We start from the raw sequence: 27,888 nt of genomic DNA, 5'->3' as shown, positions 1-27,888 counted from the left end.
AACGGGGAATGCAATGCCAATATTTTTGATGAAGGGTGAGATACCTGACAAAATCGGGTCAATAATGTCAGCCCATCATGGCTATCAGACTCAGCACAAGGTCAGAGTCACTGCCACCTACTTGATGGCAATAAATATTATGCCTTTGGTAATGACATTTCGCACAAAAAGAGTAAAAAAAATTGAAAACATTCAAAAAACTAAATAAGTGACCAAAGATAAGTGGTAGTCTAGATTAGAGTGATACTGGAAAAGCACAGCAGGTCAGGCAGCATCCGAGGAGCAGGAAAACCGATGTTTCAGGCAAAAGCACTTCATCAGTAAGTGGTATGCTATCCTTTGTGGGATAGCATCTAACACTATGGGCTATTTAGCATGGCCAATTCACCTAACCTGCACATTTTTGGACTCTGGGAGGAAACCAGAGCACCGGGAGGAATCCCACGCAGACACGGGGAGAATGTGCAAATGCCACACTGACGGTTGCCTGAGGCAGGAATTGAACCCAGGTCTGTGGCACTGTGAGACAGCAGTACTAACCACTGTGCCACCGTGCCACCCATATAATATTACTGAGACAATCTTAGAGGGTTGAAAGTACTTGTCCCATGTCCTTAATCCTGTTTAAAAGTGACATGCATCATTAAATAGAATAGAATATCCTTTACTGTCACATGTACTGAAGTACAGATGTACAGGAGTAAAATGAAAAGTTTATAATGTCGCCTCTAATGGTGCCATCTTAGGTACAAAGTACCTAGGTACAAATTTTAGATACAAAAAGAGGAATTAAAAATAATTTGCATTACCTATGATTCATTTACAATGATTCATAGTAAAAGTTAGAATTAAGACAGAGTTGAACGGATAAACATTACAGTCAGATAAACAAATCACAGATAAACATTACATTGCAGTAGCTCACCACAGGAGCTCCAATGTGTGGTCTGACCTGTCTCTCAAATATTATCACCTATTCTGCAATTGTTTAATTTTTTTTATCACATGCTTCATTTGGTGTTCAAATAGAAAACTCTATTATCATTGAAACGACATGTACATTACCTGCAAAGTTAATCTGAAAGGACAAGAAATTTTTGCTGAAGGTGTAGATCTGTCTCTGCTGTGGCTCAGATAGATTTAGATACAAATCACTCAGACCTTGAATGCTATAAAAATTAAGGAGAAACGAACTTCTGTCATCATTGGTTATCGTACTCAAACATTTAATTTGGCACGTAAACAAAAGTCAAAGAATGCTTGAAATCTGAAGAAAGGTTGCTGGACCAAAATGTTAACTCAGCTTTCTCTCCATAGATGCTGCCAGACCTGCTGAGTTTCTCCAATTACCTCAGTTTTTGAATCAAGTTAGTATGGCTTTGGAGGGACCATTTTCTCAGACTGAAAGCGCTTTAGCAGACCAATGCTACAATTGATTTGTTATCTGATTTTGCCACTGGCTAAGTGGGGACAGGTTTGGCTCTGTGTGATGGTCTACAATTACTGAGAGCAAGTCAGCAGCACATATTACATCCCTCCCAATAACTCCAGTCCCTATCCCTCAGTTCACTCCACTCAGCAAGTTAAAATTGCCCATTAGGTGGAGTCTTTTTTTTGGTCTAATATCACTTTTGCGTTAATTAGTACACGTACATTGGTCGGTGCTACAGATCCCTCGACAGGCTGCTCAATGTGAATGCTGCCACTTTCTTCCCAGTTCCACGCTATTGATTTCCAGCACAAACCCCCCGACCCCCTACCCACCTTCACAGTGGTCATACCCCTTTCTCCACAGCTTCTAGTCTTGAAGAATAACTTGCTGACTCTCTTTCCCGTGCACCTCCCTAAACCCGTTCCCACTGATTACTCTGGACAATGCACTGACTGTGGCTCAATCCCTTGAGAGACCTAACCGGACATCCCCAGATGAGCAATGCCAAGATCCGTGACTGGTGACTGCCATACCTCCCCAGCTGGCTAGCCTTAATGCCCAGACAGGACACGATAGAGCCACAGGACTGGCCGTAACCCTGGAATGGAGGGGCACAGCCCTCTAATTGAGAACACTCTGACCAGGTACATGACTGTGGCCTATCCCCTTGACTGGTTTGAAAAGCTGCCTTACACTGTGCCAGGTCACCCTGGCTGTGCCAGACCTCACCCCACCCCACCCGTATAAACAACACCAGACCCATTGGCCAAATGGCCTTCATCTATGCTTTATAGTCTATTTGATTCTACATCTGGGGCAGCACGGTGGCTCAGTGGTTAGCACTGCTACCTCACAGCACCAGGGTCCCAGGGTCAATTCCAGCCTTGGGCGACTGTCTGCGTGGAGTTTGCACATTCTCCCCGTGTCTGAGTGGGTTTCCTCCGGGTGCTCTGGCTTTCTCCCACAGTCCAAAGATGGTTAGGTGAATTGGCAATTCTAAATTGCCCATAGTGTTAGGTGAATTAGTCAGGGGTAAATGTAGGGGAATGGGTCTGGGTGGGTTGCACTTTGGAGGATCGGTGTAGACTTGTTGGGTCGAAGGGCCTGTTTCCACACTGTAGGGAATCTAATCTTGGGGCAAACATTCCCTGCGACATTTTGTCAAGAGTCGGATCTATGCTATTAAGCATCAGTGGATACTGACAGAGGTAGAATAGATTAGATTAGATTAGATTACTTACAGTGTGGAAACAGGCCCTTCGGCCCAACAAGTCCACACTGCCCCGCCGAAGCGCAACCCACCCATACATTTACCCCTTACCTAACACTATGGGCAATTTGGCATGGCCAATTCACCTGACCTGCACATCTTTGGACTGTGGGAGGAAACCGGAGCACCCAGAGGAAACCCACGCAGACACGGGGAGAATGTGCAAACTCCACACAGTCAGTCGCCTGAGGCAGGAATTGAACCCGGGTCTCTGGCGCTGTGAGGCAGCAGTGCTAACCACTGTGCCACCATGCCGCCCAATAATTCAACCTTCTTGTCTGTTCGCAGTCATAGAGTCATAGAGATGTACAGCATGGAAACAAACCCTTAGATCCAACCTGTCCACGCCGACCAGATACCTCAACCCAATCTAGTCCCACCTGTCAGCACCATATCCCTCCAAATGCTTCTTATTTATACACCCATCCAGATGCATTTTAAATGTTCCAATTGTACTAGCCTCCACCACATCCTCTGGCAACTCATTCCATACACGTACCACCCTCTGTGTGAAAAAGGTGCCCATTTGGTCTCATTTATATCTTTCCTCTCTCACCCTAAACCTATGCCCTCTAGTTCTGGACTCCTCCACCCAAGGGAAGAGACTTTGTCTATTTATCCTATCCATGCCCTTCATAATTTTGTAGACCTCTATAAGGTCACCCCTCAGCCTCCGACCCTCCAGGGAAAACAACCCCAGCCTATTCAACCTCTCCCCATTGCTCAAATCCTCCAACCCTGGCAACATCCTTGTAAATCTTTTCTGAACCCTTTCAAGTTTCACAACACCCTTCCAATAGGAAGGAGAACAGAACTGCACCCAATATTCCAACAGTGGCCTAACCAATGTCCTGTACAGCCGCAACATGACCTCCCAACTCCTGTATGCAATACTCTGATCAATAAAGGAAAGCATACAAAACGCCTTCTTCACTATCCTATCCATGTGTGACGCCACTTTCAAGAAGGTATGAACCTGCACTTCAAGGTCTCTTTGTTCACCAACACTCCCTAGGACCTTACCATTAAGTGTATAAGTCCTGCTAAAATTTGCTTTCCCAAAATGCAGCACCTCGCATTTATCTAAGTTAAACTCCATCTGCCACTTCATCTGATCAAGATCCTGTTGTAATCTGAGGTAACCTTCTTTGCTGTCCACTACACCTCTAATTTTGGTGTCATCTGCAAACTTGCTAACTATGTCTCTTATGCTCACATCCAAATTATTAATATAAATGATGAAAAGTAGCGGACCCAGCACTGATCCTTGTGGCACTCCACTGGTCACAGGTCCCCAGTCCGAAAAACAACCCGCCACCACCACCCTCTGTCTTCTACCTTTGAGTCAGTTCTGTATCCAAATGGCTAGTTCTCCCTGTATTCCGTGAGATCTAACCTTGCTAACCAGTCTCCCATGGGGAACCTTGTCGAACGCCTTACTGAAGTCCATATAGATCACGTCCACTGCTTTGCCCTCATCAATCCTCCTTGTTACTTCTTCAAAAAACTCAATCAAGTTTGTGAGACATGATTTTCCATGCACAAAGCCTAATTAGTCCTTGCCTTTCCAAATACATGTACATCCTGCCCCTCAGGATTCCCTCCAACAACTTGCCCACCACCGATGTCAGGCTCACTGGTCTATAGTTCCCTGGTTTGTCTTTACCATCCTTCTTAAACAATGGCACCACGTTAGCCAACCTCCAGTCTTCTGGCACCTCACCTGTGACTATCCATGATACAAATATCTCAGCAAGAGGCCCAGCAATCACTTCCCTAGCTTCTCACAGAGTTCTAGGGTAAACCTGATCAGGTTCTGGGGATTTATCCACTTTTATGTGTTTTAATACATCCAGCACTTCCTCCTCTGTGATATGGACATTTTGCAAGATGTCACCATCTGTTTCCCTACATTCTATATCTTCCATGTCCTTTTCCACTGATGCAAAGTACTCATTTAGTATCTCCCTCATTTTCTGCGGCTCCACATAAAGGTTGCCTTGCTGATCTTTGAGGGCCCCTATTCTCTCCCTAGTTACCCTTTTGTTCTTAATGTATTTGTAAAAAACTTTAGATTCTCTTTAACTCTATTTGCCAAAGCTATCTCACGTCCCCTTTTTGCCCTCCTGATTTCCCTCTCAAGTATACTCCTACTGCCTTTATACTCTAAGGATTCACTCGATCTACCCTGTCTATACCTGACATATGTTTCCTTCTTTTCCTTAACCAAACCCTCAATTTCTTTAGTCATCCAGAATTCCCTATACCTACTAGCCTTTCTTTTCACCCTAACAGAAATATATTGTCTCTTGAGCTCTCGTTATCTCATTTCTGAAGGCTTCCCATTTTCCAGCTGGCCCTTTATCTGCGAATATCTACTCCCAAACAGCTGTTGAAAATTCTTGCCTAATACCGTCAAAATTAGCCATCTTCTAATTTAGAAATTCAACTTTTAGATCTGGTCTATCCATTTCCATCACTACTTTAAATCTAATGGAATGATGGTCGCTGGCCCTAAAGTGCTCCCTCACTGACACCTCAGTCACCTGCCCTGCCTTATTTCCCAAGAGTAGGTCAAGGTTTACACCTTCTCTAGTAGGTACATCCACATACTGAATCAGAAAAATTTTTTGTGCACACTGAACAAATTCCTCTCCATCTAAACTCTTAACACTTTGGCAGTCCCAGTCTATGTTTGCCATTCGGAACATTGTATACTTACATTGCTTGATATGATTCACAGCTTATGTTGGTGGGTATGGTGGCAAGCTCCTTTTCTGTGATACTAGGCAACAGCAGAAATAATTTCCTCTGGAACAAGTCGACGTAGTCGCTGGTGTTAAGCTTTGGAAAGAACGGTTCCAACAACTTCATGATCTTGCTCAGCATCAAGTGTCTTATTGTTCCATTTTGAAACGCTGTAACATTCATCTGAAATGAAAGTGTGGTCAATTGTATTAATTATTTGTGGATTTTTCAGATGGGAAAAAAAACTGAAAAATGTTCAAGCCGGTTTCCTGATAGCTCTCAACCCTATGCAGATTCAGAGCATGTTAGTTACTTAAGGTTATCTGTTGATAGAAAAATTGCTGGAGGTTGTGATGGTTGCAACTTAACCATTGCACGATCACTTTGGCATTACTGGTATGTTGGAATCCAACATCAGCCTTTTTCTTAACGTCCGCACTGAGACCAGGTAACATGTGAGAGTTTGAATATCAATGACCTTGTTTATTGCCGTGCGTTGCAGTGTTAACTCCAGTGGAACGTGGCCGAAGGGATGATAAGTAAGATCCAAAGTTAGCTGTACTAGAAGAATGAGAAACAGCAGCATACTAGAAGGCCCTTCTTTCCTTCTCTGGCATTCGGTAAGATGCATAATTGATTCAATCCCAGGGAGCTGAACAGCTTGTGGCTGTGTACAAGATAAGGAAAAGCCACCAGAACCTACACAGCATCAGGAGCTTTCTCTGGTCTCTGCAGTAAAAACTACTTTAAGCCTGAAGAAAACAGTTTATTTTTCCTTCGACAGTTGCTATAAGCTGTGACATAATATGCTAATGGTTGATACTTGTTTAACTGGAGCTGCAATCAATTTATTTGTAATAAATAGCTACTCTTGTTAAGTACAGAAAGGTACTCTGTCCTTTCTAACAACTGGATCAAAGACAGATAAATTGGGGAATTCTGAATACTTATTAAAAGTTGTACCTATTGTAGTGACTCCTATTTGATTTCCAGCACACTAACCCCGTTATGTTTCACTGGAGTATTCTGTATCCCTGCCAATCCTCAATAATCATTGACTCGATTGTAATAAAGAACCTACCTCCCCTTTCAATGACCTGTCTCCACCAATCTCTCGGAGAGAAGGTTCCTAAAATTCTCTAACATCTGGGACAAAACAAATCCTCTTCAATTCTGATTTAAGTGGGTGATGTTTTATTTTGAACTGTGGCCACTACTTCTTGTCTCTCCCACAAGGGGAAACATCCCTTCATTAGCCAGCCTGTGTAGTCCCCTTGGGATCACATGTGTTTCAATAAGATCACCTCTCTTTATATATACTCCAGTGGATAACAGACCAACCTATCCTCATAAGATAAGAGGGCAGTATCAGACCAGAGACTGGAGTGAGATGAGACACAGTGAGTGCTCAGGGAATTTTGGTGCGAAGTGGGGGAAGGAGGGCTGTAGGTAAGGTTTATTGCAAGAAGTTAAGCCTGCTGAGTGGGTGGCTCAGTGAAAGCAGGAAGGGATGGTCCTTTATGAGCAGTTGCTGTTGTGTGTTGTGTCTCATTGTCATTAAATTTTGGAAAATGTAGTAGTTTAGTAAAAGGAGGAAGAGATGTTCCTTAGTGACCAGTTGCTGTGAAGTACTGTGCTTCATCTGATTTTGAAAAATGTAAGTTTTTAAAACAACCAAACACAAGAAAAATAAGTCAATAGAAAATCACACCAAAGTGGGATTAAGGTACGGAAGGGCAACTCAGTGAAGCAAAATGCTCAATCTGTGGACTATGAGGAATCAACGTCATGCCCATGTGATATAGACCAGTGCATCTTCAGCAGCTGCAGAGGTTTGAGCTCCATGTTTCAGAGCTTGAGCAGTAGCTGATGTCGAGGCCAAGAAATAGCACATTCTGAGAGGTAGTCACACTGCAGCAATGGGCAATAAATGCTGGCCTAACTAGTGACACCCTCACGAATGAGTAATAAAAATAATGAAATTTGTATGTGATTTTAATTCATCAAGCTCCATCTAGTGGCAGATACTGGTCAATGTAGAAAGAACAGCTTGCACAAACCAACTTGAAGCATAGGTGGTTCCCAGGAAATGAATTCCAAATTCAGAATGGCACGAGGCAGAGAAAGCCAACACAGGAAGCAAGACCTTTCAATTTTAAGACTTTCAAACAGAAATTGGGGGATGATGGGATGAAGAGGGACTGAGTGAGGTTCAGCGAGGGAGGTGTGGGAATGGAAGAATGGGGAAAGGCCTTGACAGGAGGCAGGCTCGGAAACAATATCAAAGGAATATGTATCATTATTTTATTAACAATGTTGAAATGAAACAACGTTAGAGTGAATTGATTTTAAATGGGGATATACCGATTCAAGGCCTAGTGCACTCTGGAGGCTAGGTCCCAGCATCAACTGGGTTGGTAGGACTGTTGTTCTGAACGTTTTATTTCTCCATTTTCTTGTTTATTCCCATGATCTGTAAAGCTGGGACTTCTTATTTCTTTATTTGTCCAAATGTTTTTACCCTACAAACTTGCACTGTACTTAAGATTGCGCCATAAGTGGTGACTTGTAAACTTTTCACTGTATTCCTTTCGGAGCACGTGGCAGCAAAGCTAACTCATTCATATACCAGCTTTCTGTTTTAATTGATCTGCCGGTAAAATATTTTGCTATCTTCTTTTCTGCTCCTGGATAGTTTAATTACATAGTTTTACTATGAATTCCTTTCTTTTTAAACTCGTCTCATAATCTCTTCATTCTGTGTATAATCATGCACTCTTCTTCTGTAAACATTGAGATGTGCTGTAAATTTGGGGTCGTAAGCAATGGAAAACGCTCCACTTGCCTGGATGAGTGCAGCCCAACAACACTCTTAAGTTTGGCATCAGCCAGGACAAAACAGCTCATTTGACTGGCACCCACTCACCATTTCAACACTTACTGTCTTATCGTCCAAAGCATAATGGCAACTGAGCGTACCATCAACATAACGCACAGCAGCAACTCACCATGCCTCTTACAAACTCACAATCCAGTGAGTGCCTGGCAATATCACCAACTGCAAGTTGGCCTCTGTGCACTCATCACTTTGTCATGAAATTTTATTGCAATTCCTTCATTCTTACAGGGTCCAAATCCAGAACAACCTCTCTAACAGTAGTGTGTGTGTACCTACATGAGACGGACTGCAGTGGTCCAAGAAGGCAGCTCACCCGCACCTTCTCAATAACTGTCAGGGATGGACAATAAATGCTGGTCTCACCAGCAATGCCCACATCCCATAAATAAGGTTGAAGAGTTTTAAAAGAATAAGTTTTAGAAAACTGTACTATTTTCTAAAACAACCCCAAACAAAATCCCAGCAGATTTCGTAAATTGAGACAAAGGTTTTAAGGCTGTAAGGGAAGTAAATTTGAAAGTTCCAATGGATATTGGAAGCTTCAAAAACAAAAGAAAAGTTATGTTACCTCTTTTGTATCAGCAACAAATTGTGTCAAATACGCAATCAGGTCACTGAAATTTTTGCTGGCAAGTGTGTCAATGATCTGGCTGATTTTGTCCGTGTCATTCAAAGCATCAGAGTGCACAGTCAACCCAGAAAGTATTTGTGGAGTGAGGAGATCCAATATCTCAAACTAAGAAAAAGAAAGTGATGTTATCAATTACATTTTAAAAACATCTGAACAAAAAGAAAAATCTGTCTCCCTTCCAATTAAACTCTTCAGTCTACCATTTTGTCTGACGGTCAATATAGAATCTGCTGTAATTGCAACTTACTCCAGAAAAGTTCAGAGCTAAGAAGCTCTTGAACGACAAGCCTTTTAACGATTGCATAAATTTCCTTTGTGTCCATTCATGGTCTTTTCTCACATCAGCATCACATTCTGAACCTGATGAACCCAGAGAGAAATAATCAGTGTCATGAGCTGTACAAAAAGCAAGACAAGTCCTTTACCCAGCAGAGGGGTTTGTTCTGAAACCTGTGTGAGCTCTGAAATAAAATTGTTCCCAATGCATCATTTGGATAGCAGATTAATCCACCACTCTCCACGCTGCTCTGCATTGACGTTTGCACCATATTTAATTTCCAGCAGATTACACTTATTGCTGCTTCATAACCAAGCAACACTTGGTTGAATAGACTCTACCCTGCCAATCCTGATATTGCGACGGCAACAAAGAGCTGAAGATGGCATAATGGGCGCAATCATTGATGACTCCCGAGATAAATCAGGGAAGCGGGAGGATCCAATGTAGGAAGCTGTTCAAAGAATCATAGAGTCATAGAGCTGTACATCATGGGAACAAACCCTTCGGTCCAACCGCTCCATGCCGACCAGATATCTTAAATTAATCTAGTCCCATTTGGCCCATAACCCTCTAAACCTTTCCTATATATATATATATATATACCCATTCAGATGCCTTTTAAATGTTGTAATTGTACCAGCCTCCACCACTTGCTCTGGCAGCTCATTCCACACATGCACCACTCTCTGCATGAAAATATTGTCCCTTGGGTCCCTTTTAAATCTTTCTCTTCTCACCTTCTAGTTTTGGATTCCCCAAGCCTGGGGAAAATACTTTGGCTATTCACTCTATCCATGCCCCTCATGATTTTACAAACTTCTATAAGGTCACCCCTCAACCTCTAACATTCCAGGGAAAACAGCCCCAGCCTGTTCACAGCCTCTCCCTAAACCCTCCACCAGTCTGGAAGTAATGAATAACTGCATAACAGTAGGCTTCATTACAGCATTGTTAATTCCAAGCCAAAATACTTCACAGAGGTGGAAAATAAAAGCTGTACAATCAAACATCATGCATGCGTTACCTGATAAAATGATATGTTGGGAGAGGATGTTTTTTCCAAATCTGTACAGATCACCAATTTGTGGTAATGTGAAGTTTACCACACTGCTAAATCCTTTCATTCTGTAAAAGGTAAGTATAAGTGGGATGTAAATCCACACAAAATGAATAACTTCGAAGTGAATTTCTCAATATTCAAAGTGAATAATTTGTTTAAAACAAAGACACTGCTTGAAACACAAATGAAAGTTCCTATTTTTTAATGTTCTAAACAAAGCTTAAGTCTTCCTTTTAACCAATATTTTCTCAATAATGTCAGACGTCACACAACTCCAGGTTATAGTCCAACAGGTTCAATTAAGATCACAAGCTTTTGGCATGGTGCTCCTTCATCACCTTGTGATTTTAAATAAACCTGTTGGATTATAACCTGGTCTTGTATGGCTACTGACTTTGTCTAACCCAGTCCAACACTGGCATCTCCACATCAATTCTCAATAATGTGAGCAGAAATACTTACATGGCCTGGTAAGATTCACATGTTATGTTTGTGGGTATGCTAGCAAGCTCAAAGCTTGTAATTCTGGATAACAGTACCGGTAGCTTCTTCTCGAACCACTCAGTGAAGTTTTCAGGTTTAAACACTGGAAAGAGGGGTGCCAGGCCACCAAAGATACTATTGAGTAATGAGTCGCCTACTGTCTTGTTTTGAATCACCGTCGTGCTAATCTGAAAGGCAAAGAAAATGGAAGTTGCATTTTTGCTACGAGCTATTATCAACTTTACTCAAAATTTACATGTTGTTTTCCACAGAACTTGTTCAATTGGATACTGCAAGAATATTGGCAAAGGCCTTGTGATTCATTTGGCACAAATATCCATTTGCTATTCATTTGTTTTATCAATGACAAGCAACTAAATTACACTTTATCTTGCACTTTTAGTCTTTCTGTTACCTGAATATAAGCAGCAAATGCCTGGAAACAGGTCATTGTGCCAATTTACTCTTGGCATCCTTGTCCTGGGATATCCAACAGTGTTCTTATAGGAAATTAAGTAGCAAGCCAAGAGTCATTTGCATTTTGGCATAAGGATTTCAGCCAATAGGCCTTGTTCTAAATATTCTCCAAAATATTCTTCAAAATTCCAAGTGGAAGTTAATGGAAGAATTGGCAAAATAGGTCTAACTTCCTTATCCTGTTCTACAACTGGAGAAATTAACATTCCTTAGGGCAAGTAGGTGAACATGCTAAAGAAACTAACGACCATACGAGAACTACTCCGACCCTATGGAGTTAGTTTATTTTTCTCACAGGAAACTCCAGAAGAATTTTTGACTTGTTTTAATCCGAAAGGATTTTCTTCCAATTACTTATCAAATTCAAATCACTGATAAAATTCACAACCAATACGTTTAAGGCATTTCATTAACTTTTCAATTGATTAGTTCAGAGTAACAGAGAAATGCAAATGAACTAATCACCAATCACCTCAAATAACCTGGCATAGAAACAAGCCCTTCGGTCCAACCCGTCCATGCCAACCAGTTATCCCAACCCAATCTAGTCCCACCTGCCAGCACCCGGCCCATATCCCTCCAAACCATTCCTATTCATATACCCGTCCAAATGCCTTTTAAATGTTGCAATCATAGTAGCCTCCACCACTTCCTCTGGCAGCTCATTCCATAAACTTACCACCCTCTGCGTTAAAAAGTTGCCCCTTAGGTCTCTTTTATATCTTTTCCCTCTCACCCTAAACCTATGTCCTCTAATTCTGGACTCCCCACTCCAGGAAAAGACTTTGTCTATTTATCCTATCCAGACTGAAGCGTCTGTTTCCATGCTGTGCATCTCTATGACTCTATGTCTCTAACTGACTGTACATCTACAGCTACTTGCAGTCACTTTTTTAACCTCCAAGTTTTGAAAAGCACTTGATCTCTTAAAGGGACCATGCACTCTGTCCTCCTATCATTTAAACAAACAAACTGCCTTCCATTTCACGAGCACTCTACACAACTTCGTACCACAGCCCTGAGTGAAAATATTCTCAAAAGCTCCATGTGGTGTTTTTAACTGAAACTGAATGTAAATTCCAATTAAATATAGCCAGCCTTTACCAATCCTTTCATTCAGGCTATAATAGATAATTTCCGAATTATAGTCCTTATATCACAAACTTTAGTTGAGATTCTTTAAGATCAAAAGTATTTCTGAACCCCCCTTCCCCAGTTGCTGCCAGCTCTCACATAGTCTTGGGGACTTACTGGGCTGGAGTTTGTTTTCTGCTGAATAAGATTCACCGACTTAATTAGATCATTGAGGAATTCCCAGTTCTTCACCAACCATTCCCCAGACTCGCTCGCATTGGTGATGCAGCTCACACCTGTGTTTAAACATGAAATACATTAGTCACATGATTTGTAATTTATTTCCGCAGGCATTCAGAACCTTATAAATTCATTAAAATTTACCCTTTCCTCAAGATTCTCCATGTGAAATTGGTGCTTGGATTCTCTAATATTGCCTACTTCAAGCCTACATTCACTGATCAATATCACTGATCCACATTAAGATTCCTCTAGCTCCACATCATACAATGTTGGCCACGTCAGAAATCATGTAAATAGGACCCCAAACTATCTGTTCACCGTGCAAGCTTGAGACTGAAATAGGACACAACATAGGGCGTGGCACGGTACCAGGGACCTGGGTTCAATCCCAGCCTTGGTCGACTGTCTGTGTGAAGTTTGCACATTCTCCCTGTGTCTGCGTGAGACTCCTCAGGTGCTCCGATTTCCTCTCACAATCCAAAGATGTGCAGGTTAAGTGGATTGGCTATGAGAAATGCAGGGTTATAGGGTCGGGTGGGATGGTCAGTCTGAACTCGATAGGCTGAATGGCTTGCTCCCACATTGAAAGGATTCTCTCATTCATAGCAGACCTTAGACTGACCATTCCAATCTGTGTTTTTAAAACTCAGAACAGCTGTAAAACCTTGATTGCACTCAGAATTAAGCTAACATACAAACAAGAGGCAGGAGTAGGCTATTTGGCCCCTATACCATCCTGCAGCGTTCAATAAGATCTGATTGTAACCTCAAATTTGAATTGGTCTTCCACAACATTTTCACTCCTTTGCTCAGCAAGAGTATAGCTAGCTCTATTTTAAAATATTCAAGTGCTCTGCTTCTGCGACCTTGTCAGGTAGAAAGCTCCAAAGACTCAACCAGCCTCCGAGAGAACACACTTCACCTCACTCAGTTTTAAAAGGATGACCCCCGATTCTTAAACAGTGAATCCTAGTTCTAGATTCTCCCATAACAGGAAATTTGGCAGAAGATACTGAAGCTTGAACACGCGCACCAACAGGTTCAAGAACAGTTTCTTCCCTGCCTTATTAAACTGCTGAATGGACCTCTCTAACTTCAAATAATGTTGATCTTCCTAATGTTGATCTTGCTTTGTCCCCCTCCCATGCAATGTAATTTGTACGCCTCACTCTATCTAAGCACCCTATGATATGTATGTCCCTGTATGTCCTTATTTGCTATCATCTGTCTGTACTGCTTGCAAAACAAAACTTTTCACTGTACTTGGATACATGTGACTACAATAAATAAAATCAAATTTTCTCTCCACGTCTATCCTATCAAGATCTCTTCAGGAGCTTACAACTGATTTAAGAAGTTTACAAATGGCCAGTCTTCATTCAACACAGAACAAATCAACTGAAAGCAAATTAATGACTTTACTAAACTCTGCCAAACTGTAATTAGGGATATTCTTGAGGTATTCCGCAAGTTAAAATGTTGAGGAACTTTTCAAGTTATACTGATAATCCTAACTCTCTGAGCAAATCTGGAACAAATTGAAATCATCTGTGAAAGAAATCCTATCATTTCAACAAATAAGTGTTGGTATTTCTATCACTTACCTGTGGCATTGATGTAACTAAAGATCCAGTCCTCCAGAGCTGCCTTTGTATCCAATGTCATCTCTGCCAGACCTGTGTTGAATCCTTGTACACTGATTGTCAGTGTTAAACACAAATATAAACATTTAGTTACTTAGAAAATTAGCTAATTGTAGTTAAAATGATTATCAGTTATCAAACTCTTGCCATTTTATTCTTTGTAACCTATAGCCGTCACCAGTTACTGCTGTCTTATCAGGCTATCATTGTTGAATAACAGACCTATTCCAACCATTATTATTTAATTATGACAATTAACATATGCATTTGATGTAAGCATCTAATGCACAATGCAATTATAAATTATTTAAATCACAGAAATAATGAGAACTAGCTCCAATGACTAAAGGATGGATAACCAAAAGATTTAAACTTAAGGTAAAATAAAACAAAGAACTGCAGATGCGGAAGATCTGAAACATATAAAAACTCTTCTCCTGTCAGGCAGAAGTTATAAAAGCTGAAACACATGAATCAACAGGTTCAAGAACAGTTTCTTTCCTGATGTTATTGAACTGCTGAATGGACCTCTCAAATTTCAAATCTAATGCTGATCTTGCTTTTGTACACCTCCCGTGCAACCATAACTTTGTATGTGCTGCTCTATTAACCCTATGGTCTGTATGTCCTTGTGTGTTATTATCTGCCTTTAATGCACGCAAAACAATTTTTTCACTGTACTTAGGTACAGGTGACAACAATAAATCAAATTAACTAAGGTCGCCTCCTGCACTGCAGTGAAAGAAGTCCCCACCTATCTAACCACTCCTTGTATCTCAAATCCTGCAAACAAACAAAGCAAAGACAGATTTGCCTGTCATTCTACCATAAACTATTTGCCTCTTGTTCTGCTGTCTCCCAAACAAAGCGAGAAGGAAAAGAATTTATCAAGAATACAAATTCTTTAACAAAATCCAAGTGTTAAATACAGAAAACCGTTCCTTACAATGCTTTGAAATCATCACATGATACGTTCCAGTATGGAAGAGATTGCAGAATGGGTTTAGAAATGCCAGCAATAAACGGTCTGAGGAGCTGTAGAAAGCTTTTGAGAAATGTTGCATTTTTTAATCTTGTATCGGCTTTATATCTCTCCCATGTGGCACGTAGGATTGTTTCTTTGGCCATCAGTGGAACCAAAAATGTGTCATTAATCTGCAAGAAGTCAAAATGTAAAGTCAATATCCTCAAAGACCAAAGTATAATTTCCCCACAAAGCAGACACAAAGAGAACCGCATCTGCAGGCATCTATGATTGTCAGAGTATAATAATCTGTTACATAGAGTGGTGCGGAGTTGCCAGTGTTGGACTGGGGTGGACAAGGTCAGAAGTTTATTTGAAATCACAAGCTTTCAGAGAATTGCTCCTTTGTCACCTGATGAACGAACAGCACTCTGAAAGCTTGTGATTTCAAATAAACCTGCTGGACTATAACCTGGTGTCACGTGACTTCTGACCTTTACATAGAGGATCCTGAAATTAAGTTCAAACATGTTATTAAATCAGTGTTTACCCTCTTTAATCTCTCTAATGCAATGTTTCCAATAAACCTAAAACTTGTGGTGACTTACATATCGCCAATTAATATACCTAAAAGGTGCCAGCATTGCTAACATAGCCCCTAACTCCTGGACCTCACTGGCAAATGTGATCAAGTTGCAGAATGGCTCAGAAAGCACAAGGGAACTCACAGTATGGTTTTAGGGATGCAAGTTGAGTGAAAACGCTATTTCCTATGGCATATGTACAATGCATTGAAGCAGTTCGCTCCATAGTCAGCAAAATGACTCTTTCCCTTTGCTAGCCAACAGAGAAGGAAAACTTGTCCTGTTGTGTTTATCTAACAGCATTATAAATACATTCAAAAAGAATGTATTTGGGAATTCATAGGCACATTAACGAAAGCATTCTTGTTTTTGAAACGACCTATTTTGAGAAGTCACCCTTCCAGACAGCTGATATTTAAAATGATAACCTTCACAGTAAATTTAATTAATATCTTAGCTAGTTAATAAACTCTTTGTTTCATATCAGAACAAATCAATTTCATTTCCACACCAACTCTTCAAGTACAACTTGATTCTAAACTACTCAAAAGTGAAGCCTTCACCCAGGGAGTTTAAGTCCACTCTGAATTAGTGTCACGTCATGCCAGAGGAAGTGATGGACGCAGATACAGTTACACTGTTTGAAAGACATTTGGATAAGTTCATGAAAAATAAAGTCTGGAGGGGGAAAGGCCAAATGGAGACAAGTGCGACTAAATTAGTTTGGGAACATGGTTGGCGTCATCTAGTTGGACTAAAGGGTTTGTAAGCTGTATGACGCTGTTTCCTGACACTATCTCTAATATCCACAGTTCTTTGTTTCATGGCGAACCTATCTTAAATTCCGTGGGTGGATTCAGTTGCATAGTCAGGTCAAAACATCCAAGCCAACTCCACAGCATAACTTTCATGTATGCTCTCTCTAATCTAGAAATTTTGGAGCTGGAACATTGGCATATTGGGACTTTTGTTCCTAATACCAGTACTGGCAACCTAACAGCAGATTGCAATTTCCAGTCTATGAATATTTTTGTGATGACTTTGCACCATCTAGTGGTGGAGTTTGATTGTACTGGCCTGGAACAAGAATTGGGTAAAAGAAATAACTGCAGATGCTGGAAACCAGATTCTGGATTAGTGGTGCTGGAAGAGCATAGCAGTTCAGGCAGCATCCGAGGAGCAGTAAAATCGATGTTTCGGGCAAAAGCCCTTCATCAGGAATGAATTGTCCAAGAATTACAATTGAATCAAACTTTAGCACATGCAAAGAAGCCATTAATGTCTGAGACTGCCCACCTCCAACTCCAACTGCCATCAAACAAAATTTGTTTCAATCCAATTTGTCCTAGACTTTCTTAGTTTTAAATTCTTTCATTATTTGCCATTTCCAAGAGAGAAGACCTAATACAGTTTATCTTTGTTTTAAGATTACTTACAGTGTGGAAACAGGCCCTTCGGCCCAACAAGCCCACACCAACCCTCCGAAGAGCAACCCACCCAAACCCATTCCCCTACATTTACCACGGGCAATTTAGCATGGCCAATTCACCTAACCTGCACATTTTTGGACTGTGGGAGGAAACCCACGGAGACATGGGGAGAATGTGCAAAACTCCACACAGACAGTTGCCTGAGGTGGGAATTGAACTCGGGTCTCTGGCGCTGTGAGGCAGCAGTGCTAACCACTGTGCCACCGTGCCACCCTCTTCAGCCACAATTCACTTATGTTCCCAGATCAAATGTATCTCTTCCAATAAATTAATGTCCTTTTTAAAATAAGGAGAACAAACTTTTTAAAAATTTTTTTCATTCGTTCATGAAATGTGTGTCCCGTTGCCTAGGCCAGGGTTTATTGCCCATCCCTTGTTGCCGTTAAGAAGTTGATAGCAGGCTGCCTTCTTGAACTACTGCAGTCCATTTGCTCTAGATTAACCCACAATAATGGTAGGGAGGGAGTTTCAGTATTTTGACCCAGTGACACACAAGGAACGCAATATATTTCCAAGTCTGGAAACTGTAATTCCACTGGGGAGCTATATAACTTTTTTAAAAACTTACCTCTCTGGATTTATATGTTATATCTCTTGCCATGCATCTCAATATCCTGTTTGTGTTTTGTTTTAAGTCCTGAAAACTCTGTGGCAATGATTGCAGTGACTGCCCCATTAAAATCCTAAAATTTCTTTTCTGCTCTAGAAAATCCCTCTGCCCAATCTCATAACTTTACACATTCCTATATTTCTGCTATTTCTCTTCCTACTGGTCAAGATCTTTTTGCAGCGATAGTCATTGTTTGCTATTTTGTCAGACTTCCTATATTTCACTCCAATGGGATTTAGCCAGAGCCCAGTCACCTCTGGGAGTCAGCTTGAGGACTTTTACAATGGTTTGAGCCGGTTCCTTCAGAAACTAGAGTTCACAATTTTCAGAGCTAACAGGTGTATCTACCCTGAACACTACTATTCTCCCCAATATGTCCCCTGGAGAATTTGGGGCATATGCTTTTCAATATTCCACCGGAGTATGTGGGGTACATTAATCAATATGGCCATTGCAAAATGGAGGGAGCTTATATGCTCAATATATCCAGTGGAGATTAAGGGCATTTTTATCAATATGCCCCCTGGAGAACAAGGGTAAACTCAATGTGTCCCCTGGATAATAGGGATAAACTCTTCATAATGCCTCTAGAGAATAGGGGTAAACTCCTCAATGTGCCCCTAGGGAATAGAGGTAAATTCCTCAATATTCCCCCTGGAGAATCGGGTTAAACTCAATATTGCCCCTGAAGAATAGGGGCATAACTCCTCAATATGCCCTTGGAGAATAGAAGGAAGCTCCTCAATATGCCCCTGGAGAATAGGGGCATAACTTCTCAATATGCCCCTGTAGGATAGAGGTAAACTCCTCAATATGCCTCCTGGAGAATAGGGGTAAATTACTCAATATGCCCCCTGGAGAATAGGGGTAAACTCCTCAATATGCCCCCTGAAGAATAGGGGTACATTCCTCAATATGTGCCCTGGGGAATAGGGGTACATTCCTCAATATGCCCCCTGGGGAATAGGGGTAAGCCCCTAAATGTGCCCCCTGAAGAATAGGGGTACATTCCTCAATATGCCCCCTGGGGAATAGAGGTAAACTCCTCAATGTGCCCCCTGGAGAATAGGGTAAACTCCTCTCCCCCTGGAGAATAGGGGTAAATTCCTCAATATGTCCCTGAGAGAATAGGGGTAAACTCGTCAATATGCCCAATAAACAATAGACAATAGGTGCAGGAGTAGGCCATTTGGCCCTTCAAGCCTGCACCACCATTCATTGTGATCATGGCTGATCATCCACCATCAGTATCCTGTTCCTGCCTTATCCCCATAATCCTTGACTCCACTATCTTTAAGGGCTCTATCCATCTCTTTCTTGAAAGTATCCAGAGACTTGGCCTCCACCGCCTTCTGGGGCAGAGCATTCCATATATCTGCCACTCTCTTTGGTCAAGAAGTTTCTCTTCAACTCTGTCCTAAATGGCCTACCCCTTATTCTTAAACTGTGTCCTCTGGTTCTGGAATCACCCATCAGCAGAAACATGCTTCCTGCCTCCAGAGTGTCCAATCCTTTAATAATCTTTTACATCTCAATCAGATCCCCTCTCATCCTTCTAAACTCAAGTGTATACAAGCCCAGTCGCTCCAATCTTTCAACATATGATAGTCAAGCCATTCTGGGAATTGAATATGGGTAAACTCTTGGAGAATAAGGGTGAACACCTCAATATGGCCCCCTGAAGAACAGGGGGAACCCCTCAATATGCCCCCTAGAGAATAAGTGTAATATTCTCAATATGCCCCCTGGAGAATAGGGGTAAACTCCTCAATGTGCCCCCTGAAAAATAGGGGTAAACTCCTCAAAATGCCTCCTGAGGAGTAGGGGTAAACACTTCAACATGCCCCCTAGAGAATATGAGTTAATTCCTCAATGTGTCCCTGTAAAATAGGAGCAAACTCCTCAATATGGGTAAATAGGGGTAAACTCGTCAATGCGCCCCCTGGAGAATAGGGTTAAACTCCTCAATATGCCCGCTGCATAATTGGGGTAAACCCTTCAATATCCCCTCTGGAGAATTAGGGTATACTCCTCAACATACTCTCTGGAGAATAGGTGTAAACTCCTTAATATACCCCTTGGAGAATTAGGGTAAACTTCTCAATATATCCACTGGAGAAAATGGGGATTATGGAACAGCGAGCATCTCATTACTATAAAGTGGATTTCCAACCATCTTCCCCATCCTGGATCATTGCTGTCTGCTCCTTTTGGAATTACTGATTGCAACTGGCAACAGGAATAAGGGATCCATCTTCAAATGTATCTTCCAAGCATCTGACTCAAATACTGCCACTTGCTCCTGTTAGCTGTAAGTTCAAGGGAGCAGCAGGAATAGTTTTTGAGGTTATCCCTGCAGCCCTGTATTACCCACGATCTGCCAGTCTCTGTGCTAAGGCCTTCAAAATTGCTGATTTCTCAAGGAATTAGGAGGTCTAAAAGAGGTCATGAAATGTCCTTGGCAAATAGAATTAAGGAGAATCCCAAAGCATGTTATAAACATTTTAGGAGCAGAAGAGCAGTTAGGGAAGGATTACATTCATCCGAGGACTAGGAAGAAATTTATGCATTGAGCCAGAGGAATTGGGTGAGGTATTGAATGAGCTCTTTGTATCAGTATTCATCAAGGAGAAGGACATGGATAATCCTAAGGGGAAGGGTGTGTGTCAGGGGTTCTTCTGATCTATTAAATATCCATTTGCCTCTTTTGATTTTGAGTCCTGCTAAGTTTCATCCTTCAGTTTATATTTCATATCTCCAGCATCTGCAATACGTTGCTGTTATTTTGACCTATGATTTCAAAGCTGGTTACTGATGTCTTCTTGGTATTCTTGGCTACTGATCTTCCTCATGACAGAAATTTCATCAGCAACCTGTCATCTTGTCAATAATGGTCCCTAACTGAGAGAAATCAATCACATTTGGGTCAGATTTAAAAGGATATACTAAAATCTGGCCCTGAACCAGAACTTTACCATATCGAAAGAATGCTATTTACATTTACCCTACCATAATTATTCTGCCATTTACTGATGTTCAATTGTATAAACTGGGCTTTAGTGAAAATTAAAAAGGGACCGAATGGTCTTACTGAGGAATCCGAATTCAGTTTCACCTGAATAAGATCTTATCTTCTAAACAAGGTTGATAAAATTAAGGATAAAATGCACCTATAGTATTAATCAGATTCTGGGCTTGAGCACACAGGTATAACACACATTATCATTCTCTAAAAAGGAGATAGTGAAGTCCCTTCTGCATTAAGTTTTCTACCTGACCATTCATTCCTCATGACAAATCTTCAATATTCAAAAGTAGCCAATTGTGCACAGACAATTCAATGCAAAATTTGGATCTTAGAAAAGATTTTTTTGTTATTTCCAAAACAATATCCTTATGGTTTACAGATATGATCTGAAAGGAAATAAATACTTTCTACAGGTAAATAACTTTCATAGATTTCTATTAAAACACTCAGTGAAGTAATAATACTGTTTCCTTTGAATCTCCACACTTCCCATTATTCAAAATGGCTATTCATATTATATATTACCTTCGCATTGACCTTCTCCAGCAACTCCTCAAATTTCGATAGACTGATCTTCTGTATGAATAATATGGTAGCATTGACATCAGAGAGGCTCACAGGCCTCATGACAGCAAAACATTCGAAGATCGAGGCCAAATTGCTGCTGTTTAACTTTGCCAGCAAGTGACACTGAAAGGAAAAAAGACACATGGGAGCATTCACAACTATAATGTACAAGAAAAAGTTACAAAACAATAAAGTTTCATTAAAGGACAGTGAAGGTGCCATGTGAGAATTGCAATGAGGGAAGCACTGGCAATTGGCTCATGGAACGAAACAAACAATCAGAGTCTGGTAGTTTCCACATTTTGAGAATGACAAAATGTGGAAAATATATTCTAAAAGCTTTTGTTGGTGCAGGCCTGCATTAATCTCTTTGAAGGTCTAGTCATGCTGTATTGTAGGAGTGCTTCACCAGAATGTAGCAAGCAGCAGATGCCTCAGGGAAAACAAACATTGAAAGGGCTCCTCAAACAGATTTTGGATATATCTGTATATACAAACCACTAAGGTGGGCACTCTACACTAATTGTTTGCCTTTACCAATCTTGCATACAGCCCACATCTAGGTCATATGATGTGTTTCATTTTTACATTCATAGGATACTAGTGTAATGGGCAGGGGCAGAATTTATTCCCAGTCCCTGGTTGCTCTTCAGGAGATGAGATGCACTATTTCTGTGAACTGCTGCCATCTGTAAGTGTGTATTGCATATTGTTATAGTGATTTTGTCAGAATGAATGGCTCACTGACCATTGCAAAAGGCAGTTAAGATTCAGCACACACTGCTGTGATTCAAATTCACAAACAAAACTGACTGTATTCTTCATGAAAGGGCATAAGTTTGGGTTTTTTTCAATTAATTCAGAAGATATGATAGTCATTGGTTAGACAAACATTTATTGTTCATCCTTAAGGACAGCAGATTTCCTTCCTTACTGTCCAAATAGGATTTTGCATCAATCAACAACGGCCATTAAGCCAGATTTTAATTGAATTTGAGTGCCACTGTCTGTCTTGGTGGGATTCAAACCCATGGCCCCTGAAATAACTCCACTGAGGCTGGTATGCTGACACCAAAAGTCATCCTTTATTTACCTGCGCACAGTATACAGGCTCTGACCAGCGAACACACAGCCAGAGTGTCCCTAGAATGAGGAGAATCCCTGAGACTCCTGGTTATTTTTTAAAATTTAGTCAAATTTATTTAAATTGTGGTATCTTTAACAATTGAAGTAGTTAGCTTCTCAGTGCTTCCTACAAGTAAGGGAAATAAATTGTCCAATTATGCAATCATTCCTTGAAATCTATAGAATATACAGGGACTAATTCCGTATATCAATTCCTGCTGTTGCATTACAAGTGACACCGACACAGAAAATGTTGGCACCTATAATTTACACATACAGGAATATTAAATCTAATATTTCATTACTGTTAGAAAACTGATCAAGTTATGCTTAAATTAATTGAATTCAATTTTGTACAATGTACAATTCACAATTAAGGACTAAATGATAAATACTAAACAGTCCACAAAGAGGATAGTTACTTACGTATTAGACCAGACAAATAGATGCTTTGAACAACAGATATTTTCCTTATGAAAACTAGTTTAGCTTTTATAATATGAAGTGTAGAGGAAAAAAGATGCGGCAAAAGACAACTGGATAGTAATTACATTAGACAATAACTAAGACCAAATGTACAATGTTACATACTAACTCTGGAGGAAAAAAGGTCTGTTGCAAACTGTGTGGGAGGCAGTTAATAGATCTGAATATTTATTGATGACCAATAACTCAAACAGGAAAAAAAAGCTCATTTCACTTGATTGTGAAACATCTTTCAAACCTACAGACCCTCAGATTTTCTATGAGAAACTAAGATTATCTTCAATTCTTCATAAACAGAAAAACAATATCCATTAGTCAAAGAGATGAACTGCATTCTACTGTTGTCAGTCCTAAATATAGTTATTCTGTTCCTTTGACAACACCAACTAGTGCTGTTTGAAGGGTGCGTCCATGAAGCTTGTACCCTATCTTGGTCACCAGTGCCACTGAACCAGGCTCTTTTCCTTCCACTGGAGTGTGGAAAAGAGCTTCATGTTCACATGGATCAAATCTTGCTCCAAGAGGGTTCAACTTGATGAGACCATGCTTGCAAAGCACTTTCTGAATTTGTCCTTCGGTCATGATTAGACTCTTCAATTGCGGGTTCTGTCCTGAGATCTCTTCTTTCGGCACACTTTCTGTTGCTTTTTCAATAATATCTGCCACCTCCAACAAGTCTTTGCAGAATCCTTGAATACCATATAATTTAGCTTCTTCAACCAGTTTTTGGCTCCTTTGACGTATATTTTCAGCATCTGCTAGTGCTCGTTTATACCTGTCTGTAAGGTCCTTCCGTTGCTCCTCCAGCTTATTCTTTTCCTCCACAAGTATTTTCTCTGCTGGACTGGGTTCTGCTTTGTCTGCATTCTGAATCTGGCTTTGGTCATCATCGTGGCTTTGTCCAGCATTTTTCTGTCGAGTTGCTGTACAGAAAATTCTGTGGACAGCGAAGCCGCTGCCGTTCCAGCCCGACCAGGCTCTGACCGCTGCGGAGAGCACAAGGCCCCTATCCCGGCCCGGGCAGGCTCTAACAGCCACGGAGAGCGCGAGGAGACTCCTGTTTATTTTTTTTTTTAGTGAACAGGATGCCTAACACTCCTGTGCTGGTGCTGCGTGGATAAAATGGAGGTCTGAAGCTGAAGTCATAGGTACACTGAATTTACTCTACAGAGACAGATATCCCGTGCCAAATGGAGAGTCCTCGACACTAATCTAGCTCCCTCAGTGCCAGCTCTCAGGGTGAGCAGAACTTTAACACTCCTGTTTTTTTTCATTTTTTTTTAAGGAGAGTCCTTGCACATACACTGGTCCAGCTCCCTCAAGAGTCAGCTCTCAGAGTGAAATGACCCTCTGTCACTCCTGTTTATTTATTTTTTATTTTTTTTATTTCCCATGTTGTGTGTGTGCAGGTGTGAGACATAGTGAGAGACACAAGGTGCACAAATCTTTATTCAGAGACTCCTGTTTATACCCGTCAGGTACCAGACCTGTTTGGTCCAGGTTAACAGCTCAATGCAATCCACGTGGCCAACCTCGCTCCAACCATTACACCCCTAGAACATTGGCCTGTGGTTCTGCATTACTATCCAGCTATGTTACCATCTACCATTATCTCCCTGTCACTGAACAAGATTGTTTTTAAATAAATATCCGATAGTTTCATGATCATGATCACCGTGACTAAGACCAGCTTTTTATTGCAATTTAAATGCCACAGATGTCAAAATTTGAACTCCTAACTCTGGACCTTTAGCCTTGACCTCTGTTTTGTTGATGCAGCAACACAAACATTATGTTACCAAATTCCCTACAAAGGCTGTGCTTCCAGCCATAATATTACAGATATAGTAGGCTGCTGTGTACACATCGTTTAATAACACGATAATCAGAAAGGAGTGCGATAGGCTCTTGAGAAAAGTTTAAAATGTGAAGTCACGGGATGTGTATTTTAGAGCAATGGTTACACATGTTAAAGGAGTCCAATAATTTTGTTGTTCTGGCATTAATTGGCATTTTGCTCACTGTATGTATGGATTTACTTTCCTATTTTAATCCTACCATCTCCTTCTTTGTCTCAGTGTCTGATTAAAGTATTACATAAACACAAGTATCCCTGTTGCTAAATATTTACTCCTCATGATCAATAAGTTTCAACTTGGATGTTTCTGTATTTCCTTATCATTTTAATTTTTTTCTCTACAAAATGGGAGAAAGGGATGAAATTTAGAGAGTCCAAATGTCTAATTCACATTTCTAAATGTTGTCAGATTTCTTTACAATGCAGCCGCAATTGTCTGCCAGGCAATTACTGTCAGCTTCATTAACCAAGACCAAGTTATAAGATTACACATTCCTACTCTTCACTTGTAATGCCCATACCTGAACACACGCATATTGTGAGACGGTGAAGATACAGAAATCACTTAGATTGCCAGAACGTAGTTTGGATTCCAGTGCCATGCTGTAAGGAAATAATTGTTTTAGATAATAATATGTGAATGCAAGATACAACTGTGTATATAATATAGGGTAGATAGTTAGAATTTTAAAAACTGAGGTTAGATTTAATTCATTGCATTTGATGTCATAACTTTTCACATTATAATTTTCCCATTTGTGACCTAAAGTTCATGTGCTAATTGTAACCTGCATTTTGGTACTTTATTTATTCATTCGCAGGATGAGGGCGTCGCTGGCTAGGAACTGGAATTCTGCAGTTATTAAGGTCAGATTGAGACCAGCATGTGGTAAATTGGATTCCCCAAACAAACATTCAAGGCCCAACTTTAACTCAGGGAAGGATCAGTCAGTTTGTGTCAGGTCCTGGACTACAAGGCCTGGACAGCTTTCCTCACTTGGACTTCACTTAAATATTGAAGTCTGAAGTCTCACACAGAGCTGGGCGACATTGTCAGGTCAGTGGGGAATGCTATTTTGGGCAAGTGACTGTCACAACCAGGTGGCCAGATGAACAGTGCACTGCAGTCAGGTGTAATAGAGGCTGATTTCCATCAGGGATTGAAGGAGAGAAGTATATATAAAGCAAGGACGTCCTTGGGAGCTGGGGAAGTCCAACCTCTTGTGGCCTGAAATTGAAAATGAAACCATAATTTGTACTTCCCGTGCTGGGGCTCAATTGTCTTTTGAGCCAGCTGTCAACAGAGCTGACCTGACATAGAATCCACCAACACTTCAACTAAGGCATTTTTTTTTATTCATTTGTGGGAAGTGGGTGTCACTGGCTGACCAGCATTTATTGCCCATCCCTAGTTGCCCTTGAGAAAGTGGTGGTGAGCTGCTTTCTTGAACCGCTGCAGTCCACATGCTGTGGATTGACCCACAATGCTGTTGGGGAGGATGGAATCAGGAACAAGAGCCAATAATGTCACTGGAAATCAAACTGCATATTTAGTAGCATCCCGACAGTATGGGAACTATTGTCCTTTAAAACTTAGTAGATTAAGATAAAGGCATTGGGTAACCTCCCTTCCCCAGCAGTGGGGCGTTAAAATGTTGGCCAGCTGGTCTAGCCCCAGCCTTTACATATGAAAGTTATGAACAGCCTTACACCCAAACATCAGCATTCTATCAAGGAGAAATGTTGCCCTCATAATGATGGAGTACTGGAGCTTAAAGATCAATTAATGTTATGATAGTTGATCCTTCAACATACCTATTGTTGCCTTCACATATTCGCTGTTCTATAACAGGGAAGTAAAGGGAAAACGATTAATTACAAAATTCTGCAAATCCCCAAAACTGAAACAGTCTTCAAAAATCATATGAAAGTCACTCCCACTTACCATCTGGGAAAAGGCCATTACACTAAGAAGGAACAAGAAAATATTTTAATAATTTGTGACTGTAAGTTTAAATACATGAAGTAGAGAACTTCCCTGGAGCTCTTACAAGTTCTGGCTGTTACTTCAGGAAGAGCACAGCAGAAATTCTCAGAGAAAAGGTGCCAACATTAGATGGCATATTTCCAGCATTCAGCCTATTTTCTGTCAACTTACAGCTACAGATTGTACGAAACCCAGGTAAGTTTGAAATGGAATTATTTAAACCCTGTAAAATCGGTGAACTTTTTGACAAGTTCCACTTAATGGGGCATTGGCATCAGTTTTGGAACCAGGGGGATCTGTACCGTTGGGACGGTCTCCACCTGAACCGATCAGGTACCAATGTTATGGCAAAGAGGATAAATAGGGTGGTCAGTAGGACTTTAAACTTCTGAGTTGGGGGGAAGGGAAAGTGAAAGCGAAAGGGAGTATGGAGTTAAATGAAAAGATAAGCAGCAGGATAGCATGTGTGCAGGCGGATTTAAACTTGAGGCAGACTGGGAATGCAGCAAAAAGGAAGGATAACTTAGGACATCTTATGACTTCCAATATTTCTAATGATAAGAAATATCTATATGGACTTCAGTAAGGCATTTGACAAGACTCCTCATGGGAGACTGATTAGCAAGGTTAGATCTCATGGAATACAGGGAGAACTAGCCATTTGGATACAGAACTGGCTCAATGGTAGAAGACAGTGGATGGTGGTGGAGGGTTGTTTTTCAGACTGGAGGCCTGTGACCAGTGGAGTGCCACAAGGATCGGTGCTGGGTCCACTACTTTTCATCATTTATATAAATGATTGGATATGAACATAGGAGGTATAGTTAGTAAGTTTACAGATGACAGCAAAATTGGAGGTGTAGTGGACAGTGAAGAAGGTTACCTCAGATTACAATGGGACCTTGACCAGATGGGCCAATGGGCTGAGAAGTGGTAGATGGAGTTTAAT

At 40.9% G+C, this 27,888-nt stretch overlaps 2 protein-coding genes across 2 annotated transcripts in view; both read right to left on the bottom strand.

The window, feature by feature from the left end:
- LOC122560427 overlaps positions 1-27,888 on the bottom strand; it is a 225,201-nt gene that overhangs the window by 181,482 nt on the left and 15,831 nt on the right. The window contains exons 4-16 of the mRNA XM_043711060.1: positions 26,898-26,919; positions 26,768-26,795; positions 25,474-25,555; positions 21,442-21,606; positions 15,187-15,395; positions 14,202-14,293; positions 12,532-12,650; positions 10,783-10,991; positions 10,285-10,385; positions 9,228-9,340; positions 8,918-9,085; positions 5,425-5,633; positions 1,066-1,169 (exon numbers count right to left, since the gene is read on the bottom strand). Of these exons, the coding sequence (XP_043566995.1) occupies positions 1,066-1,169; positions 5,425-5,633; positions 8,918-9,085; positions 9,228-9,340; positions 10,285-10,385; positions 10,783-10,991; positions 12,532-12,650; positions 14,202-14,293; positions 15,187-15,395; positions 21,442-21,606; positions 25,474-25,555; positions 26,768-26,795; positions 26,898-26,919 (1,621 nt within the window). The remainder of the gene's footprint in view (positions 1-1,065; positions 1,170-5,424; positions 5,634-8,917; positions 9,086-9,227; positions 9,341-10,284; positions 10,386-10,782; positions 10,992-12,531; positions 12,651-14,201; positions 14,294-15,186; positions 15,396-21,441; positions 21,607-25,473; positions 25,556-26,767; positions 26,796-26,897; positions 26,920-27,888) is intronic.
- On the bottom strand, positions 23,440-25,415 carry LOC122560373 (grpE protein homolog 1, mitochondrial-like). The gene is made up of 2 exons (XM_043711009.1): positions 25,404-25,415; positions 23,440-24,183 (listed from the first exon to the last, which is right to left on the bottom strand). Exons 1-2 carry the CDS (start codon positions 25,413-25,415, stop codon positions 23,455-23,457), a joined length of 741 nt encoding a protein of 246 aa, XP_043566944.1. The 3' UTR covers positions 23,440-23,454.

This window comes from Chiloscyllium plagiosum, chromosome 21 (assembly GCF_004010195.1).
Source record: "Chiloscyllium plagiosum isolate BGI_BamShark_2017 chromosome 21, ASM401019v2, whole genome shotgun sequence".
Lineage (NCBI taxonomy): Eukaryota > Metazoa > Chordata > Chondrichthyes > Orectolobiformes > Hemiscylliidae > Chiloscyllium > Chiloscyllium plagiosum.
This window is presented reverse-complemented; position numbering and strand designations above follow the sequence as displayed.